The sequence below is a fragment of the Heptranchias perlo genome, chromosome 4 (assembly GCF_035084215.1).
Source record: "Heptranchias perlo isolate sHepPer1 chromosome 4, sHepPer1.hap1, whole genome shotgun sequence".
In the NCBI taxonomy this organism is placed as follows: Eukaryota; Metazoa; Chordata; class Chondrichthyes; order Hexanchiformes; family Hexanchidae; genus Heptranchias; species Heptranchias perlo.
This window is the reverse complement of record NC_090328.1, coordinates 79,304,203-79,326,453: the sequence shown is the minus strand read 5'-3', so window position 1 is coordinate 79,326,453 and position 22,251 is coordinate 79,304,203. Positions and strand designations below refer to the sequence as shown.

Genomic DNA, 22,251 nt, shown 5'->3' with positions numbered 1-22,251 from the left:
GAATCGCATCTCGAACAGCAACTTCCCGATTTCCACGTTTGTGCAGTGCAGTCCCAGGAGTTGCTGTCTGATTTGCACATAAATAACAGTGAGTGCTGTTAGCCTCACCGTTATTTTTACAGCAAAATCCAGCCCAAATTAGTTCCATTGGCACTAGTGTTGTTCCAATACCTTCCCCAGGTGACCATTCTTCATGTGTGAGCTTAGACAGTCAGCATTGACAGCCTATGTAATCATGGTAGGAAATCAAAGCTTTGTGCATTTCCCAATGGTGATTGTTTGATAGGAGTGGTCAGGAGTGGGAACCCTGATCTCTATAAAACTATCTCATCTCCCACTCTCTACCTAGAGACATGATCCCGATTTTAACTCCAGGCCAGTTTTTGGCAGAGTGAGCAGCAGTGTGATTTAGAAACTCACCCGCTGCTCCAGAAATGAGGCCCGGGGTATTTTAACTCCCACGCCATATTTAAATCCCGCCGACCGACTTCATACCCATTCCAGCTCGGAAGTCAGTGGGAAGCGGCAAAAAATCGCATGGCTCGGAGACCACCTGTTGAGACCAGGTAAGTGGCGGGATTGGCTGCCTGGGCCATCCTGCAAGAGTCTCGCGATTGTGGGGCTGAGTCTGCAACAGGGGAGGCCTAAGTATTGTTGCTCATCCAGGTCCCAAAAGGAAGGTAAATAAAAATTTAAAACTTACTCTTTTGGGCCTCTCCTGGTCCAGATCTGTTTTGTCACTGGGTTGGCCTGGCAGGAAACTCACTGTCAGTTCCCGCTCAGGCCGCCTAGTTAAAATTGCAGTCGGGTCCTGATATCAGGAAGGTCAATTCCCAGCAGCTCCAGGGTGGGTAAGTAACCTGGGCAATTTTAACTGCCCACTCACCCAGTTTCTGCTGACCAGGTAGGCCATATTCACCCCCACTGAAACCAATTTTATCTCTCCAACCCCCATTCCAGCTGAGACCAGCTAATTTAGCACAGACCAGGCATCAAACCCGGGACCATGCTGATCTATATGGCTCAATACTACACCAGATATAGCATTTACCCACTGGAGGACTCAGGTAAGAAGGAAGGTGAGAAGAAAGACTGGCTACTTTCCTTAACGCCAGCAATTGAAATAGTGCTTGTAATCACCTATTTCCTACCGATGGGAAGCCCGGGCTGCTAGCCATCACAGAAATCCTGACCAAAGTATTTTAAAATTTACGGTCTCACAGGAAAATAATGCTGGAGTATAACCCTTTTACTAAAGGTTGGTGCTAAAGCCACGTGTTAGCACAGATAGTTTATTTATATTCTTATTATACTTAGGATCGTAAAGCTGCAAATTTAAACTTGACAAGTTAGAAAATAACCTGTCCCTGCCAGTAATTTCTGGCTTCAGTCTGTATGTGGGGGTTTTCAACATGGTGGATTAAAGCCATGGGAGAAAAGTGAAGGCTGCTTTATCTCCAGATGTGGGAAGTGCAATTTTAAAACAGGTTCCACATTCATAATAGCCCAGAAACAAAATACAACTGTCAGAGTAACTATGTCAGATTCAATTATCTTCTATTATGGTGTATGGCCGACTGGTGACACAAATGAAATATATGTTTATGTGCCTCATGATTTTGATTCAGAAATAACTTGCATATCATATTTCATTTAAGCAACACAGATCACATTTGTTGGAATTTGCATATGATTCTGACATCTATTTTTATTCCGGGGTTATGAACTAATCCTGTTTCCAATCAGGAGCCACCTGATAGAAAAATTGCTGCCACTCTTACTTTCTGCTCTCCAGCACAAAAGTATTCTCTTGTCCACCACCTGGAGAAAAAAAAAGCAAAACATAATAGGAAACTATGTCTGTGTATGACTCCCCAATAAATCAATGCACAGCATGGAGTGGCATTTAGCCATATAAACCAGTGAGAGTCCAGGTTTAGTCCTTCTTCTGCTCTGAGTAGGGTTAGAAGTCAATGGAAATTAAAATTGGGAAAGATGTAAAATGGGCTGCCGATTCATCATCACCCATTTTATACTTTCGCATAAAGCCAAAATCTACCCCAGTTAGTCAATCTTGGCAGGCTCATCGTGGCTACACCTCAATTAGGTTTGACTCCTGGGAGGAGGGGACTTTAACTGCTAGCTGGTTTCCGGCACTAGAACCAACTGGTTTCAGTTAGATTGCCACCTGCTCACGGCAGAATGAGGTCACAACGATTTTATCGTCCTGGGCTCATTAACATGACACCAGCCGTATTCGGCCTAGAATGGGTGGGAAGTGGGCAGGAAGCAGCTGCTGGTCTATGGAAATTCGGGCAGTGTGGGGTCCGGGGCTCCGGGGGAGTCTTGTGGTAGGGAAGCGGGTGGAGTCCAAGACAGGGGAGGCTTAAACTTTCCTTATGGGGCCCAGAGGAGCACTCCTACTTTCTCATGGCCCTGCAAAGGAAAGTAAAAAACTTACCTTGAATGGTCTCATCTCCTTTCAATCCTCTTCCGACTTGAGTTAACCTGGTGGTAAAGCCAAAGTGGCTTCCTCACTCATGTCACAGTTAAAATAGCGGTTGGGGCCCAATGGCATTATTGAAACCCGATCTGTATATTTAAAGAAGGACTCTGCCGGCTTCAGGTGGGTGTCTTTGCCACCTGTTCAGAAGAGCAAGTTAAAATGGAAGATGATGGGATCCAGGCAGGACATCGATGATTAGTCACCCGGTTGGTTTTAACTGCCTGGTTCCACCAGACGAGTAGGGTTAAAATTGACCCCCTAATCTTTGTTCAATTACCTGATCTGCACCCATGCAGCAATAAGAGCACTACATCTGATTTCAGTGTTCCATAAGACAGAGAGTGGAAAAGCAGCCTGAGGTCCCACTCCTTATTGGTATCCATTGACCCTGGTGGGAAATGTGGATGTCTGGTGAAAACAATAATTGTCTTGGCTGTGAGGCCTCCCCTCTGTTGGAACAGCCAACTATTATTTAATGTCTAGATTCATATGTGAAGAGTGACACCATTGAAAGAGACAGCACCTTCAGGAGAGAGGGGGAGAATTATAAGAAAAAAAATGGGCGGGGGATAGGAATACAATGTCCTGTCCTTAAATTGTATGTTTTCAATAAATAAAAAGCATCCTGCTACTTTAAAGATCCTTGTTGGCCTTTTCAAATGTGATAGAGAGAAACCATTGCAAAATGCTTCGTTTCTACCTGCCTTAATAACAGAGAAAACACCTGACATATAATCCTCACTGTAACATAGGAGCTGTGCAGAAGTGTCAGCTTCAGACTTTGAGTGAGAAGGTTGTGAGTTCAAGCCCTGCACCAGGCATTTGAGTGTAAAATCAAGGCTAACAGGAACGGAGAGACTTGGGGGTTTACATACACAGATCTTTGAAGGTGGCAGGACAAATTGATAAGGCTGTTAAAAAGGCATACGGAATCCTTGGCTTTATAAACAGAAGCATAAAATACAAAAGCAAGGGAGTTATATTAAACCTTTATAAATCACTTGTTAGGCCTCAGCTGAAGTATTGTGTCCAATTCTGGGCACCACACTTTAGGAACGATGTCAAGGCCTTAAAGAGAGTTCAGAGGAGATTTACTAGAATGGTAAAGGGATGAGGAACTTCAGTTATGTGAAGAGACTGGAGAAGCTGGGATTGTTCTCCTTAGAGCAGAGAAGGTTAAGGGAAGATTTAATAGAGGTGTTCAAAATTATGAGGGGGTTTGATAGAGTAAATAGGGAGAAACTGTTTTGACTGGCAGGAGGGTCGGTAACCAGAGGACACAAATTTAAGGTAATTGGCAGAAGAACCAGAGGCGAGATAAGGAGAATTTTTTTTACGCAGCGAGTTGTTATGATCTGGAATGCACTGTCTTAGAGATTGGTGGAAGCAAATTCAATAGTAACTTTCAAAAGGCAATTGGATGTATATTTAAGGGGAAAAATTTGTAGGGCTCTGGGGAAAGAATAGGGTAGTGGGACTAATTCGTTTAAAGAGATGGCACAGGAACAATGGGCTGAAGGTTCTCCTTCTGTGCTGTATGATTCTATGACACTTTAGTGCAGAACTGCGTGCTGCTTGTCAGAGGTGCCATCTTTCGGATGAATTGTTCAGAAGGAGTTCAGCTGCCTCGGCCCTAAGCTCTGGAATTGAGAAAGTGGCTTGGGGCAAGCAGTCCCAACAAAAAAAAAGTTAGGGGCACCAATCATTGGGCAAGGGCAACAGGGAGTGAATACAGAACTCAAGCTGCCACTTAAGTAGTCCTAGATTATGTGCTCAAGTACTAGAATTAGGGTTCCCAACATTCCCAGAATGACCGGGAGTCTCCAGAAATGGAGCACGGGACTCCAGGGCGCTGCCTCTAGTAGCCCAGGAGATCAGTGGATTTAAATTTTATGGATATTATTTTCACGGCAATCATCGCTTTAAATATTCCACCACAGGGCGTCCCCCACCCCGTGACATCACCAGCTGCTACTCAGAGAAGCCTCCGGCTCAGTGACGTCACCCAACCACCGCCACAGAGAGCTGCGGCCGCGTGGATGCAGTCGGCATTCGGGGGTATGGATATTCGGGGAGATCTTCTGAAATCAGGGTGGGGAGGTGGCCTCTGAAATCGGTGGGGGGGTGGGGGGGGGTGGGTCTCTGAAACCGCGGTGGATGGGTCTCTGAAGCCACAGGGGGATGTCTCTGAAATCGCAGGGGGTTCTCTGAAATCGCAGGGGGCGTTCTCTGAAATCACAGGGGGGTCTCTGAAATCGCAGAGGGGCCTCTGAAATTGCGGGGGAGCCTCTGAATTCACTGGGGGGTCTCTGAAATCACGGGGGGGTCTCTGAAATCGGGGTGGGGTGGGCTCTGAAATAGGGGGGAGTTTCTGAAACCAGGAGAGGGGGTCTTTGAAACTGGGGGGTGGGTCTCTGAAACTGGGGTGAGGGGAGGGGTCTCTGAAATCAGACGGACCACCCAGCATTGGACCACTAGGCACCGACAAAGGCAAAGGCAAAACAAGCCCAGTCGACCCTGCAAAGTCCTCCTCACTAACATCTGGGGACTTGTGCCAAAATTGGGAGAGGTGTCCCACAGACTAACAAGCAACAGCCTGACATAGCCATACTCACAGAATCATACCTTTTAGCCAACATCCCAGACTCTTCCATCACCATCCCTGGGTGTGTCCTGTCCCACTGGCAGGAGAGACCAACCAGAGTTGGCGGCACAGTGGTATACAGTCAGGAGGGAGTGGCCGTGGGAGTCCTTAACATTGAATCCAGACCCCATGAAATCTCATGGCATCAGGTCAAACCTCCTGCTGATTACCACCTACCGCCCTCCCTCAACTGATGAATCAGTCCTCCTCCATGTTGAGCACCACTTGGATGAAGCACTGAGGGTAGCAAGGGTACAGAATGTACTCTGGGTGGGGGACTTCAATGTCCATCACCAAGAGTGGCTCAGTAGCACCACTACTGACAAAGCTGGCCAAGTCCTGAAGGACATAACTGCCAGACTGGGCCTGTGGCAGGTGGTGAGAGAACCAACACGAGGGAAAAACCTACTTGACCTCATCCTCACCAAGCTACCTGTCGCAGATGCATCTGTCCATGACAGTATTGGTAGGAGTGACCACTGCATTGTCCTTGTGGAGACAAAGTCCCGTCTTCACACTGAGGACACTGTCCATTGTGTTCCGTGCCACTACCACCGTGCTAAAATGGGACAGATTCAGAACAGATCTAGCAGCTCAAAACTGGGCATCCATGAGGCACTGTGGGCCATCAGCTGCAGCAGAATTGTATTCCAGCACAATCTGTAACCTCATGGCCCGGCATATTCCTCACTCTATCATTACCACCAAGCCAGGGGATCAACCCTGGTTCAATGAAGAGTTTAGAAGAGCATGCCAGGAGCAGCACCAGGCAAACCTAAAAATGAGGTGCCAACCAGGTGAAGCTACAACACAGGACTACATGCAAGCTAAACAGTGGAAACAACATGCTATAGATAGAACTAAGCAGTCCCACAAACAACGGATCAGATCAAAGCTCTGCAGTCCTGCCACATCCAGTCGTGAATGGTGGTGGACAATTAAACAACTAACGGGAGGAGGAGACTCCATGAACATCCCATCCTCAATGAAGGCAGAGCCCAGCATGTGAGTGCAAAAGACAAGGTTGAAGCGTTTGCAACCATCTTCAGCCAGAAGTGCCAAGTGGATGATCCATCTCGGCCTCCTCCCAATATCCCCACCATCACAGAAGCCAGTCTTCAGCCAATTCGATATACTCCACGTGATCGCAAGAAACGGCTGAGTGCACTGGATACAGCAAAGGCTATGGGCCCCGACAACATCCCAGCTGTAGTGCTGAAGACTTGTGCTCCAGAACTAGCTGCGCCTCTAGCCAAGCTGTTCCAGTACAGCTACAACACTGGCATCTACCCGACGAAGTGGAAAATTGCCCAGGTATGTTCTGTCCACAAAAAGCAGGACAAATCCAATCCGGCCAATTACCGCCCCATCAGTCTACTCTCAATCATCAGCAAAGTGATGGAAGGTGTCATCGACAGTGCTATCAAGCGGCACTTACTCACCAATAACCTGCTCACCGATGCTCATTTTGGGTTCTGCCAGGACCACTTGGCTCCAGACCTCATTGCAGCCTTGGTCCAAACATGGACAAAGAAACTGAATTCCAGAGGTGAGGTGAGAGTGACTGCCCTTGAAATCAAGGCAGCATTTGACCGAGTGTGGCACCAAGGAGCCCTAGTAAAATTGAAGTCAATGGGAATCAGAGGCAAAACTCTCCAGTGGTTGGAGTCATACCTGGCACAAAGGAAGATGGTAGTGGTTGTTGGAGGCCAATCATCTCAGCCCCAGGACATTGCTGCAGGAGTTCCTCAGGGCAGTGTCCTAGGCCCAACCATCATCAGCTGCTTGATCAATGACCTTTCCTCCATCATAAGGTCAAAAATGGGGATGTTCGCTGATGATTGCACAATGTTCAGTTCCATTCGCAACCTCTCAGATAATGAAGCAATCTGTGCCCGCATGCAGCAAGACCTGGATAACATCCAGGCTTGGGCTGATAAGTGACAAGTAACATTCATGCCAGACAAGTGCCAGGCAATGACCATCTCCAACAAGAGAGAGTCTAAACACCTCCCCTTGACATTCAATGGCATTACCATCGCCGAATCCCCCACCATCAACATCCTGGTGCTCACCATTGACCAGAAACTTAACTGGACCAGCCATATAAATACTGTGGCTACAAGAGCAGGTCAGAGGCTGGGTATTCTGCGGCGAGTGACTCACCCCCTGACTCCCCAAAACCTTTCCACCATCTACAAGGCACAAGTCAGGAGTATGATGGAATACTCTCCACTTGCTTGGATGAGTGCAGCTCCAACAACACTCAAGAAGCTCAACACCATTCAGGACAATGCAGCCCACTTGATTGGCACCCCATCCATCACCTTAAACATTCTCTCCATGCACAATGGCTGCAGTGTGTACCATCCACAGGATGCACTGCAGCAACTCGCCAAGGTTTCTTCGACAGCACCTCCCAAACCCGCGACTTCTACCACCTAGAAGAACAAGGGCATTAGGCGCATGGGAACAACACCACCTACACAGTCCCCTCCAAGTCACACACCATCCTGACTTGGAAATATATCGCTGTTCTTTCATCGTCGCTGGGTCAAAATCCTGGAACTCCTTACCTAACAGCACTGTGGGAGAACCTTCATCACACGGACTGCAGCGGTTCAAGTAGGCGGCTCACCACCACCTTCTCAAGGGCAATTAGGGATGGGCAATAAATGCTGGCCTTGTCAGTGATGCCCACATCCCATGAATGAATATTTAAAAAAATCAGGAGGGGGGCTCTGAAATTGGGGTGGATCTCTGAAATTGGTTGGAGGGAAGAAATGGAGACTGGGGAATGGGGGCTCGGGCAGTTAATGGGGCTGGGAAAAGAGGAAGGGACTGGGGGTCGGGAGATTGGAGCTCAAGTTGGGGAATGGGATGGGGTGGACACCATCTTTGTTTGCACAGCCAGGAGCAGAAGGAACAACATGGAGAGAAGAGCAACCATTAAAGTGGAAGAACCAAGGGGGAAGGGAGGAGGAAATTCTTGAACTGAGGGCTATTAGATTGTGGGATCCTTCACCACATGTGGCTATTGAGTTAGAGACTAAAATTTAATCTAAAAGGGAAGGGGATGAATATCTGAAAAGGAGGAATATAAAAGGATCGAGGTGGTTAAAGAAGGAGGCCTTCAGCCTCCAGTGCTGAAGGCCTCCTCCTGTGTGTAATTTCTCGGTTTCCCCTCTTCGCCTCCTCACAGGTAGCCTCCTGGTTCTTGGAGCTTCTCGCACAAGAGCTGCTGGAGCAAAACCGCAAAGATACTCAAGTACAGGGGGCCTAACCTTTATATTGTAAATCCAATAACATTTGTAATAGTCATATGATTAGATATCACGTGATCAAGCATCACATGGTCAGATGTCATATGGTCAGAACATCACGTGATCAAACTTCCAGGCATGCCTCCAACCAGAGTTGGCAATGCTACCTAGAATGGAGCTTGAACTCACAGCCGTCCAACTGAAAGGTGAGATTGCTACCAACTGAACCAAGGTGATATGTTTGTTGGGTTATATTCAGTAAATGAAGCATTCAAATGATTCCATCCTTATGTTGTGATTGATCTTTTGCCTTAGTTGCCATATCTGCTAACTTCTCTCATACCCTAAAATGGTGTTAATTTGAAAGCAATAACCTCTAGTACATTCATAAAATGCATGAGTTATGTAACTGTCAGACTATTGGATTGACTGCGTTGTTGTAATTTGGCTTTGTACCAATTGGCAAACATTGACGCTACTGTCTAAAACTCTCAAAAATAGATCTGTGCAGCTTTCCATGCAGCTAGCCACTTCCAAATAAATACAAGTTTGGATGGCAGCAGGAATTACAATCAAACTTCAAACCTCAACAATGAGTAAACTAAGTATAGGATGGTGAGAGTTAGGAGTTTTAAATATTTTGAATCATTCTGGTGGTACAATGGTGTTAGAATTCTTGTTACTTCCTTGTCTCCTTTGTTCAGGCTTGGAGTGGGGTGGCAGTCCTGGAGTGAGCCACGTAAAGGCCGGTACGATCTTCCTCCAATATCCTTCTTCTCAGGTGAGCACTTATGAACTCTAGGTCCCATGACTCCAAAACCCTGGACAGCCTTCTCCACAGCCCCTGAGAAGGTAGCACATCCTTACACACTTCCACTCCTCTGGCTCCCTCATGATCTATGCCACATCCTCACTAATACACTCTAATTGCCCATGGCTGATAGTATCAGAGCTAGAATGTGTGGGAGTGAAGAAGGTAGTGCCGCAGGGGCTGAGTTGGATAACATTGGAGCAGAGGAACATGAGGCACGATCATGCTCCAGGAACTGCTGTGTGGCCTGGTCCTTATCATCCTCTTCCTCCTCCTCATCATCATCATTATTGTAATTGAAGAAATGTCTTCCCTGCTGCTTCTTCCTCTCATCATCACCTTGTTCCTCCTCTTCCTCCTCCTGTGTCCCCTGTTTCTGTGGGTCTGTAGGAAAGGTGGATAGAAGCTAAAAATGGGTGAGCATGACCTCTTTGTGATTACGGAGTCAGAGAAGCTACACAGGGATGCTAGGGTGATAGTGTAGTCATTCAATCACTAACCTGGTTCTGGCAATATGCCGTGAACGTCACCAGCTCCCACAGCAAATACTAAATGTCTCCCCATGAGCTCCATGGCTTTCTCTTCATAGGATGTGAGGCATTTGAAGTAGGGATGCCCCCTCTGGTGCTCCCCTCCCCTTTGGTGGCCCGCCTCTATCAGGCATTGTACACCATTTTCCCCTGCAAGAAGATAGAATAAATATGGTGAAATTGAGGAATGTGTGCCAAGAGGCATGGAAGATTTGAAGTGAGAAATATGGTGTTAAAGTGAGGAATAGATTTTAAGGTTGTATATATAAGTAATTGGTGTTAGGGCAGCAGGGTGATCATCGTGCAAGGTTCCAAGTTGCACCCCCATTAACCAAAGTGCATTGTGATAGATTAGTTGTACAAGTGTTACTTTAAGAGGATGAAGTGTGTTCTGGTGCCCAGGGTGGGCAAGGAAGAAAAGGAAGAGTGTCCAGTGTGTTAGTTACCGTGCTTGCCCTAGTGACATTGTTGAACTTATTTTGGCACTGGTCTGCAGTCCTGCGGGTGAGGGAGTTGGCACACAGTGCCAGTGCCACTTCCTTCCTGGTGGCACAAGTGATATTTCTGGCTGGCTTTCTAGCATGAACACCCAGGAGTATGTGCCTCCTGGCTTCAGTTTCCTCCAGGGGGGTTTGGAGGTCCAAGTCAGAAAAGACCAATGTTCTTCTTCTGAGCCTGTGTTCCTTGCCCTGCTGCCTTGTTTGACTGCTTGCTCCAGAGGACTCTGCTGTGGACATTGTTGAAAAGTATGATGAAAAGATTGATGAGACATGCAGTGAAGTTATCTGAGAGTCAAATGAGTGAGCCAAGCACCTCTCCTTCCTTGCCTGGTGTCCCCCAGTCTGCTGATGAAGTATGCAGGCCAAACTGTCTTTTTTAAAGGCTGTACTCTAATTTCCATCATCCTAGCGAATTGTATTCGTTTTACAAGGGATTTATACCAATGGGTATGTAAATGAGCTGACCAGGAAACTCTTGTGTAAATACCTTTCCTGACCACCAGTGGATGCAAACCTTTTATTAATGACGTAACAGCGGCACAACTCACCATGTGTAAATTCACCCGCAAAGCTGGGTCTTTCTTGGTATGTATGGCTTAACAATGAAGTTACCCACTGAACCATTATGGGGAGACACATATCTCCTGGTTAACGTGCGTCAAACTACATACAAGAATGTTACCCAGATCCATGATTTCATAATTGATCTATTGGGGCCGATTTTTGGATGGCGGAGTGGGTGCGTTGGGGGCGAGGGGGCTCCTAAAATTGTACCAATCCGGAACGGGTTCGGAGCCTGGCTCCAACCCATTGATTTCTGGTTTCCCCAGTGATGCGTTCGGGTGCGTGCGCGCCCAGGAGTTAAAGTCGGCGGGAAGATCATTTACATAGTTTTACAGATAGTTGAAGTACTTGAGATGCCTGATTGAGTAAACATTTGGCAGGGGTGCAATTTTGAAGGATCCTCAGCGTGTTTCCCGTGCTGTTGGAAACACTCCCTGTTGGAGCAGACATGTTTCAGCCAGCAGCCAGTGGGAGATGCAAATGATTATTTGACAGCTGGGGAGAAAACCTCATTTATTGCAGCAGGGCACTCTGTCACTTCAGACAAAGGTTTGGCTGCAAGATCTTTGTGTTTTCACTCAAAATTCTTACTTTCCACCCAAAACTCTGCAGTGCAAACATAGTTACCTACATTGCGGACCCCCTCAAACTCACACCGTCAGGATGGGGGGGCGCCGTGGCTGCATTCATCACTTCATCCGAGGGCGAGCAACATCATCAGCCTCGCCAGGCATGGCGTCCACCTCCGCCATGTGGAGCTCCACAACACAGTGCTGTGCCGCAGGCACCTGCACAAGAGCATGGAGGGCAGCAACAGAGAGAGTGAAGTCGCAGGAGGCATTACCCTCGCCACAGGCTCTACAGACCGAGGCTCAGCTTCCTGAACCTCCCTGAGGAGCATTGCATACTGAGGCTCAGTGTCAGTCGCAAACATCTGCAGCCTCCTTCATGCCGAGCTGCTCCCGGCTGGGCCGAGCAGCATCTCCTTACCTGTCGCTGTAAAGGTCACCACTGCCCTCAACTTCGTCGCCTCCGGATCATTCCAGGGTGCCACTGGGGACATTGCCAGGGTCTGTCAGTCGTCTGCACATAAGTGCATAAGCAGGTCACCGACGGCTTGTTTTGCAGGGCCTCGCACTACGACAACTTCCCCATGAACGACCTTAGCCAGATGAAACATGGCCAAGACGCTGTGGCTGGCTTCCCACGGGTGCAGGGTGTAATCGATTGCATCCATATAGCAATACGAGCACCTCCACACGAGGCAGGACTGTTCATCAACAGGAAGAGCTATCACTCCATCAACACTCAGCTCGTTTGTGACCACTGCAAGAGTTTCTTTCACATGTGCAGCAAGAGCTGGACAACATCCAGGCTTGGGCTGATAAGTGGAAAGTAACATTCACGCCAGACAAGTGCCAGGCAATGACCATCTCCAACAAGAGAGAGTCTAAACACCTCCCCTTGACATTCAACGGCATTACCATCGCCGAATCCCCCACCATCAACATCCTGGGGGTCACCATTGACCAGAAACTTAACTGGACCAGCCATATAAATACTGTGGCTACAAGAGCGGGTCAAACCCGCAACCTCTACCGCCTAGAAGGACAAGAGCAGCAGGTACATGGGAACACCACCACCTGCACGTTCCCCTCCAAGTCACACACCATCCCGACTTGGAAATATATTGCCGTTCCTTCATCGTCGCTGGGTCAAAATCCTGGAACTCCCTTCCTAACAGCACTGTGGGAGAACCTTCCAAACGGACTGCAGTGGTTCAAGAAGGCGGCTCACCACCACCTTCTCAAGGGCAATTAGGGATGGGCAATAAATGCCGACCTCGCCAGCGACGCCCCATCCCATGAACGAATTTTAAAAAAAGATACCCTGGCAGTTGCCACGATTCCTTCATCCTCCTGGAGTCCAACATCCCGCCCCTCTTCCGCACACCAAACACTCCTTAGGGCTGGCTCCTCGGGGACAAGGGATACCCCCTGCACATGTGGCTCATGACACCACTGAGGAACCCCACCACCGAGCAATAGCGTCGATATAACGACAGCCACATCGCTACCAGGTCTACAATTGAGCAGGCTATAGGGCTGCTCAAGATGCGCTTCAGGTGCCTTGATCATTCTGGGGGAGCGCTTCAATACGCACCAGACAAAGTGGGACACATTATAGTCGTCTGTTGTGCCCTGCACAACATGGCACAACAGAGAAGGGGTGCTGTTTGAGGAGGCCCCATCCACATCTGCCACCCACATTGAGGAGGAGGAGGAGGAGGAGGTGATGGAGGAGGAGGAGGAGGAGCTGGAGCAACCCATGGGCAGAACAATGGCTCACCTGGTTGCTCGTGAGGCCAGGGTGTCACTGATATGTGAACGGTTCTCCTAACATCAGACAGTGTGAAGAGTCCAGTCCTCACCACCTGGACAGGGCAGCGGCCACACCAGCCCCCCCCCCCCCACCAGCTGCACAAAACAGTCCTGCAACTACACATAAGGCCACTGTAGAGTGACCCAATTGGTGGCATCAAGTCTGGGCGTTCATGGTGAACCTCATGAAAGGGCCTTATTACTGAAGCCAGTCAAGAATGGCCAAGATGAGGCAGTAGTGGTGACAATAATACAATAATAATATTTACGTGCGTTTAACAAAAAGCAAATATAAATAAAAAACATGATCAACTGTCAAACACCCTTGTGCATCCCCTTTGTGCTTACAAAACTTTTGCCTTTCGCTTCTGACTACTTCTACGTGGTGCATCCCCTATGGCTGCAGCAGAGGTAGTGGCAGGTTGCTCTTGTTCATGTCCTGACCAATTAGATGCTTTGGGCCTACGCCCTCTGGGTTTTGGTGCCCATGAGGGCCCCTCCAAAGACTGCTCCACCTGCGCAGGGGCAAACCTGGCCACCTGGAGAGGAGGCAGCATTGTGGGTAATGGTTGAGAGGGGGGCAACGGGTGAGACATGGGGGCGCTTTGAGTGGCGTCCCCACTTCCATGTCCCCTTTCGCCATCATCCTTCCCCTGGGACAGGCCCCCACCACTCCTACCACTCTGCTGGACGACATTTTGGAAGATATGTGTGAAGCCTTGTAAGGCCAGAGCTGGTTTATCTACATGCCTGTTTAAGGCGGCAGAATGTTGTTCACCCTGAGTCCGAATGGCTGTTGTCAGGGCCTGAATGGACTCATTGTTGAGCCGTACTTGAAGCTCCATGGAGGCTAGCCTTCCCTCCATCGCAGACATTCCCGCACTTACCCACGACACTATCTCAGAGATGCCCTCACGTCCCTGTGACAGTATCTCAGAGATTCCCTCCCGTACCTGTGCCACCATTCCATTCATGCAGGAGTTGGACTCCTCCATCCTCTGCGCGATTGTGGAGAGTGCGCGTTGCACCTTTTCCAGCACCTTGCAAATGTGCTGCTGCCCTTTGATCATTCTCCATTTAAAGGATGGCCCCCAGGTTTCAGCATCTGTGTCCAGCTGAGCAGAGTCTGGAGAGGAGTGCTCCCACCAACGTGGACTCTCCACAGCTGCCCCTGCCACCAGTGTCTGCTCGTGCTCACATGTATGTGGTAACTAACCATGTGTGACCCCAACTAACTGAGGACTGGGACCCACCGAGGTGTGTGTATCTGCGCTGGTGGATAGCTCCCTCAGATCTGATGGTGCCCCCTCAGAGGCTGGCAGCTCTTCTGAGGAATCGCCCTCCACCATCACAGCAGTTGCTGAATGCCCTGTAAGAGAACAGAATGCAATATTAAGCATGATCACAGATGTTGAGGTGCTGAAGATGGCAAGGCATGTTAACATCAATTCATATTGTGTGTGCTGAATGTTAAAGTTCTGTCACCAGACATTTGACGGGTGCCAGTCTCGGCGTCCCCGATGGACAGGCACTCGAGGGTGCGGCTCAGCTCTAGCGCCCGTGAGGACGACGGTCTGTTGCGGCACCCCTCTGGCCCTCGCCTTCTCCCGTTCATTCTGGGCTCTCTTCTCCTACAAGGGGAGAAAGTACAGACGCATGAGTGAGTGATGGTGACATGGCCAAGTGATGAATGCATTGGTTTGGGTGCGGCTGACCGTAAAAGAGATGCATCAGAGGGTGAGTATGAGACAGAGCCATGGCGTTTTATGAGGATTGGGTTGAGTGCTAGTGGGGTGAGTAATAGGGAGATGAGGAAGTGGTGAGAAAGTGCAGGTAAGTTGAGGATGAGCTTTGAGTGGGTGTGAGGAGTGATGTGTTAGAGTAGTCTTGGCAGTGCAGAATGAGTTGGGGGGTGCAGGCGGTGAAGTGGAAGATGGAATGTAGGAGAATCAGTAAGTGTACTCACTTTGGCTGACCTAGTTAGGTCATTGAAGCACTTCCTGCACTGGACCCAAGTACGGGAAATGTTGCTGCTGCTGGTGACCTCCTCTGCCACCTCGAGCCAGGCCTTCTTGGTGGCAGAGGCAGGTCACTTTCTTCCCTCCTCCTCCTCACCCCATCCATTAGCACCTGGAGTGAGGCATCACTGAATCTAGGAGCAGCCTTTCCCCATGGCTGCTCCATTGTTCTATTTGGGTGTTTGCTGCAGAAGAAGCCATTGGAGGACTGCCCCTTTAAATAGAGCTCCTCCAGCTGACAGCCTGTGACGCGGGTGCACAGTCCACCCGCTGTGCAGGTTTCAGACGTCAAACCCAGAAGCCACGGTAAATGGCTCCAATTTACCCGCGATCGTGTGGGGAATGGACAGATTTTATTGGGCGGGTTACCCACCTGCCCAATCGCCCTCCCGCTGCCATCCCGCCTCCCTGCTAATATCGGGGCCATTGCATCCATTGAAAAGTTTATTTTTAGCATTTAGTTCTGTATATCATGGAGGTATGGTTGTCTGTCACACTTACCAACGTTTGATATTGGTTAATGTTTGTTAAAAGTTATTCATGATATTTAAACTTTTTATTGATTTTCATTTGTTTCATATATATTTTATTCATAGGCTATCATAAAGATCTGAGGTTTAACTCTCACACAGTTTAAGAAAATTCACATGTTGAAGAAAGAATTAAATAAGAAAAGGCTATTCAGCCAAGTTGGCTTGTCAGACCTGTTCCTCACATAGACCATGTACAATCTGCTCTATCACGGATCCAACTCATTTAATGTCCTGGAGAAAGATTCAACTATCCAAAGCTAATCATGGAAAACTGAAGAACATCTATCTAACCATGAATATCCATGCTTAAGTGTTAATGTGTGGTCAACAGTATTGTATAATTGTAAAAAGCGGATCTTGAACCCTGAAGGTATTAAACTGGAGGTGTTTATACTTGTGACAAAAATTAGATATATTTGTCTCGTTTTGATTTAGCAGCTTTTCCTTTAAATCCATTCTCAATATATAAACAGTTTAAAAAACTGACTGCAGTTCAGATTCCTGTACCAGGCCTACATCAACACAATTTTGTGAGTTTTGTTGGTTACAAACTGCAGAGAAGAATAATTCAAACATAAGCAATGCTGTTTGATTGGTTCAGTTTGTATATGACTTAGAGTTCTCTTAATAATTTGAATGATTCGGCGCTCAAAATCCAGGATGTCCCAGTAACTCTTAAAAAAAAGTATTCTGTTTCAGTCAAGAGTCAGCTTGCAGATTCTCCTAGTGTCCTGGCCAACAGTCATCTCTTAACCAACCTCATCAAAACAGGTTAGCCGGGGTTGGGGGGAATCATTCATCTTCTCGCTTTCTGTGGGACCTTGCTGTGTGCAAATTGGTCACCACATTTGCTACATAACAGCAATGACGACACTTCAAAAGTAATTCATTGGCTATGGTACACTTTAGGATGTCCTGGGGACATGAAAAGCGCAATGTATAAATCTGTTGTTATTTTATTTTGATCTTAAAGCTAAGAGAGACTATCTCAAAGGTATGGTGATGAGAGTGATGTAAGATATGAGTCTAAGTAATGTAGAATAAGAAGAATGGCAAAGACCCAAAAATATAACAATGTTGCTATAGACATATGCTGATAATTAGTTGGAGAAAGATGGCTCCTGAGTGGACCCTTGTACAGTAGTAGCACAAGAAAAGTGAAGTGATCAGGCTGATTATTGATGAGAATTTTACATAGCGTAGGCACATTATTCTCATAAGCAAGCTTGATACAGCCAGGATGGTTGATGGCGATAGATTAAGAAGCAGCTAAAGAAGGGCATAGCTAGATGATGTGATGGAATAGGCAAGGTGTGACATCAAGGCTAATACAATCCACCTGTTTAGCGAATGGACAGTGTACTGGTGTACTGATTACCAGAGCAGAAAAGACACAAAGAACTAGAGGAATTATGATGCTTCTCAAAGCATTCGATCATCTCTATCTGTACTTAGCCTTATAATCCTCCACCCTGTTCCTAACCAAATATTAATCTGTCTTTTTTTGAAAGGTGATTACCAACACTGCAATGATTTTAGTATCATTAGAAACAAACAGGCAGCTAGAAATAGTATGTGCTGTTGCAGCTGCAGGGGTGACTGAGCTCAGCCACATGCTTAGTTAATTACTCAATCCGTTTGAACTAATTCTATAAATCATTTGAAGCTTTATTTGGAAATAAAGAAGCCAGCTGGGAACAAAACACCTGCTCCAGCATGGTTTTACTGCTTACTATTAGAGGCAGTAAATGTTTCTGTGACTTTCAAAATGGTGGTAAGTTAGCTGAGAAATTACATGAAAAGATATGTGCTTTTACATTTTGAAACATTAATTATTTTAAAAATCTTTTTGCTGTTTGTGGTATATCTTGGTTTGCACATTTTTTTTTACAACTGTTGAGTGAGTGTGGGGGTATTGCACATTTTTCCATGGAAATCCAGTGTGATTTATGTGTTTTTGAACCTGTTGTGGTTCAATGGAAGTTGCTATGGATCAAAAAATTAAGAACTCACATTTATATAACATGTTTCACATGGGGAGAGGGAAGATGAGCAGAGGGGGAAAGATGATGAGAGAGGGGGAAAATGGAGGAATATTTTTGCAGGGGTGGTAACAGAGAAAAGAGCTAGCAAATGAAAATAAAAAGCAATGGGGGGTTAATATCGAGCCATGAGTTGCGGCTGACCAGCTGCCATAGGCAGGAAATGGATATGGGGTGTAGCGCCAGTCCAGGACAGGCTGCTGGATGGCCTGCAGTCAAGTCTGGGGGTGGGGAGGAGGTGAAGCACTTATCAGGCTAGGCTTGTAGTTGGAGATGTAATATATGTATATATCTCAGCTAAAAATGAATTGATAACATTAAATGTATTTATTTAGCATACGCAGATAGCAATAAATAAACCACCATAGAATAATAAGAAAAAAAGCACTTGCATTAATAATGTGCCTTTCACAACCTCCGGACATCCCAAACTGCTTTACAGGAAATTAATTACTTTTGAAGCGTGGTCACTGTTATTTTGTCAGTCAATGTGGCAACAAATTTGCAGACAGCAAAGTGCCAGAAACAGCAAATGATGAGTTAATCTGTTTATGTTGGCTTTGAAAGGGATCTTCTTTGTCCACCTCACAGGGCAGATAAAACCTCAGTTTTACATCCCATCCAAAAGACAGTACCCTCCGACAATATAGTACTCCATTGACGTGCGAGCCTAGATTATGTGCTCAAGTCCTGGATCAGGGCTTGAATCCTTAACCTTTTCATTCAGAGATGATAGTGCTACCACTGAGCCAAGGCTGGTGCTTATAATAGTGGGGGCTAAATTGGGCAGTGTAGTGCCCGTTCTGTGGGCGCTACACGGACTCGAGCCCTGAAAATGGCATCCGGGATGCGTGCGCACACTTCAAGAGTGACATGCGCAGACACCATCTTGGTAAAGGCGTTTGCGTATCTAACGATCGCCAGCAGCATGTAAAGTAGGGAGATTATGATGTTAATTAGCGTGCAACACTGATTTGGAGCAGCTGGTGCCATTTTCAAACTCTCTGCTTCAGCTAACGCACTGTCCTAACCTCGCACAACTGATCAGGAGCTAAACGGCTTGAAGGACCCCTCTCCCCCACCCCCGCACCAGCATATTTAAAGAGATAATGCAGGAGTTGCTGGAATAGTTATTCTGGTTGAGCATCCCATGAACGAATAATAAAAAAACCCAGATTCATCACGTTCCCTATGGACAGAGACAAGCAGCAAGAATAAGCACTAGAGTTCGTTCGCATTGCAGGCTTCCTCATGTCGGCAAAGTTGAAGCTCGTGGAATAAAAGGGGCAGTGGCACCATGGATATGAAATTGAGTAAGTGACGGGAAACAGAAAGTAGCGGTGAACAGTCCGAAAAACAACCGGAGGAAGGTTTACAGTGGTGTTCCCCAGGGGTCGGTACTAGGACCACTGCTTTTCGTGATATATATTAATGGCTTGGACTTGGGTGTACAGGGCACAATTTCCAAATTTGCAGATGACACAAATCTTGGAAGTGTAGTGAACAGTAAGGAGGATACTGATAGACTTCAAGAGGACATAGACAGGCTGGTGGAATGGGCGGACATATGGCAGATGAAATTTAACGCAGAGATGTGCGAAGTGATACATTTTGGTATGAAGAACGCGGAGAGGCAATTTAAACTAAAGGGTACAATTCTAAAGGGGGTGCGGGAACAGAGAGACCTGGGGGTATATGTGCACAAATTGTTGACGGTGGCAGGGCGGGTTGAGAAAGTGGTTAAAAAAGCATATGGGCTTATGAATAGAGGCATAGAGTACGAAAGTAAGGAAGTTATGATGAACCTTTTATAAAACATTGGTTCGGCCACAACTAGAGTATTTGTGTCCAATTCTGGGCATCACATTTTAGGAAGGATGTGAAGGCTTTAGGTGGAGGGTGCAGAAAAGATTTACTAGAATGGTTCCAGGGATGAAGGACTTCAGTTATGTGGATAGACTGGAGAAGCTGAGATTGTTCTCCTTAGAACAGAGAAGGTTGAGAGGAGATTTGATAGAGGTATTCAAAATCATGAAGGGTCTGGGCAGAGTAGATATAGAGAAACACTTCCCATTGGCTGAAGGGTCAAGAACCAGAGGACACAGAATTAAGGTGATTGGCAAGAGAACCAAAAGCGACATGAGGAAAAGCTTTTTATGCAGCGAATGGTTATGATCTGGAATGGACTGCCTGAGGGAGTAGTGGAGGCAGATTCAACCGTGGCTTTCAAAAGGGAATTGGATAAGTACTTGAAGGGAAAAATTTGCAGGGCTACGGGGAAAGGATGGGGGAGTGGGACACAGCTGGATTGCTCTTGCAGAGAGCCGGCATGGACTCAATGGGCCGAATGGCCTCCTTCTGTCTGTAACCATTCTATGATTCGAAGTCTGTTACTATCCTCTACATTGTTTACTACATTTCTGCATTTTGTCATCTGCAAACTTTGAAATTATACCTCCCACACCCAAGTCCAGATCATTAATACATATCAAAAAGAGCAGTAGTCCTAATACTGACCCCTGGGGAACACCATTGTATACTTCCCTCCAGTCTGGAGAACAACCGTTCAGCATTATACTCTGCTTTCTGTCCCCTAGCCAATTTTGTATCCACACCGCTACTGTGCCTTTAATCCCATGGGCTTTAATTTTGCTAACCAGTCTATTATGTAGTACTTTATCAAATGCCTTTTGAAATTCCATATACACATCAACCACACTACCCTCATCAACCATCTCCATTACTTCAATCAAAGAACTCAATCAAGTTAGTCAAACACGATTTTCCTTTAACAAATCCATGCTGATTTTCATTGATTAGCCCATACTTTTCCAAGTGCGAATTAATTTTGTCCCAGATTATTGTCTCTAAACAGTTCCCCAGCACTGATGTTCGGCTGACTGGCCTGTAATTGCCAGGTTTATCCCTCTCCCCTTTTTTGAACTGAGATGTAATATTTGCAATCCTCCAGTCCTCCGGCACCTTCCCCATATCTAAAGAGGTTTGGAAAATTGTAGCCAGAGCCTCTGCAATTTCAACCCTTTCTTCCCTCAGTAATCTAGGGTGCATCCCATCTGGACCGGGTGACTTTTCTACTTTGAGTACTGCCAATCTTTTAAGTACCTCCTCTTTATCTATTTTTATCCTATCCAATATCGCTACTACCTCCTCCTTTGCTTCTTCAATGGCAGCATCCTCTTCTCTAGTGAAGACGGATGCGAAGTATTCATTTACTACCTCAGCCGTGCCCTCTGCCTCCACAAGAAGATCTGCTTTTATGTCTCTAGTCAGACATACCCTTCCTTTGACTACTCTTTTACTATTTATATGTTTATAGAAGACTTTTGGGTTCCCTTTTATGTTAGCCGCTAATCTATTCTCATGCTCTCTCTTTACCCCTAATATTCCCTTTTCTCGATTTCCTCTGTACTTTCTGTATTCAGCCTGATTCTCTACTGTATTTTGAACCTTACCATCATCATAAGCCTCCTTTTTCTGTTTCATTTTAATTTCATGTCTTTAGTCATCCAGGGGGCTCTAGTTTTGGATGCCACACGAGGAAACATTTCTTTACGCAGCAAGTTGTAATGATCTGGAATGCACTGCCTGAAAAGATGGTGGAAGCAGATACAATATTGACTTTCAAAAGGGAATTAGAAAAATACTTGAAGGAAAATAAATTGCGGGGCTATGGGGAAAGAGCAGGGGAATGGGAGTAATTGGATAGCTCTTTCAAAGAGCCGGCACAGGCATGATGGGCCGAATGGCCTCCTCCTGTGCTGTACCCACTATGATACTATGAAACTATAGTTTGATAGATGCAATACACACACCAGGGGAGAAACTAATCCTCTTCGAACCTGTTTTCCAGGCAGGAAATGGGGGCTATAAGTGCCAATTTTGGGGTGGTATGTCCCATGCCCCGAGGACACCTGAAATACGTCTAATGGCATATTGGCCTCGGGCGATATTCAGGCGTTAGGCCCCTTGTATATGTTAATGGGAAGACTATTTAAGGACCTATTAAGTTGTCGCCAACAAACAGGTAATTAATTTTTAAAAAAATCTTCATCCTCCTGCTCCACAGCACTCCTGAGGGCCACTGCCAGCCCACACTAGCCCCCTCGCAGGACCTACCTGAGGGCTGTTGTCAGTGAAGCAGACGGCCCAAATTTAAAAGGTAATATCCTTGAGATGTGGGCATCGTTGGCAAGGCCTGCATTTATTGCCCATCTACAATTGCCCCGAGAAGGCGGTGCTCGGTCTTCTTGAACTGCTGATAATGGTTTGATATAACTTGAGTAGCTTGCTAGGCCACTTCAGAGGGCAGTTAAGAGTCAACCACATTAGTGTGGAACTGGAGTCACATATAAACCAGACCAGACTGGAGGTTTCCTTCCCTAAAGGAGTTAGTGAACCATTTGGGTTTTTACGACAACTTAACAGTTTCATGGTCACA

At 46.7% G+C, this 22,251-nt stretch overlaps 1 protein-coding gene across 1 annotated transcript in view; it reads left to right on the top strand.

Moving 5' to 3' along the window:
• Positions 1-8,527: 8,527 nt before the first annotated feature.
• The window catches only part of prxl2c (peroxiredoxin like 2C), a 32,367-nt gene continuing 18,643 nt past the window's right edge, over positions 8,528-22,251 (top strand). Inside the window, exons 1-2 of the mRNA XM_067982218.1 lie at positions 8,528-8,619; positions 9,118-9,194. Of these exons, the coding sequence (XP_067838319.1) occupies positions 8,574-8,619; positions 9,118-9,194 (123 nt within the window). The 5' untranslated portion in view covers positions 8,528-8,573. The remainder of the gene's footprint in view (positions 8,620-9,117; positions 9,195-22,251) is intronic.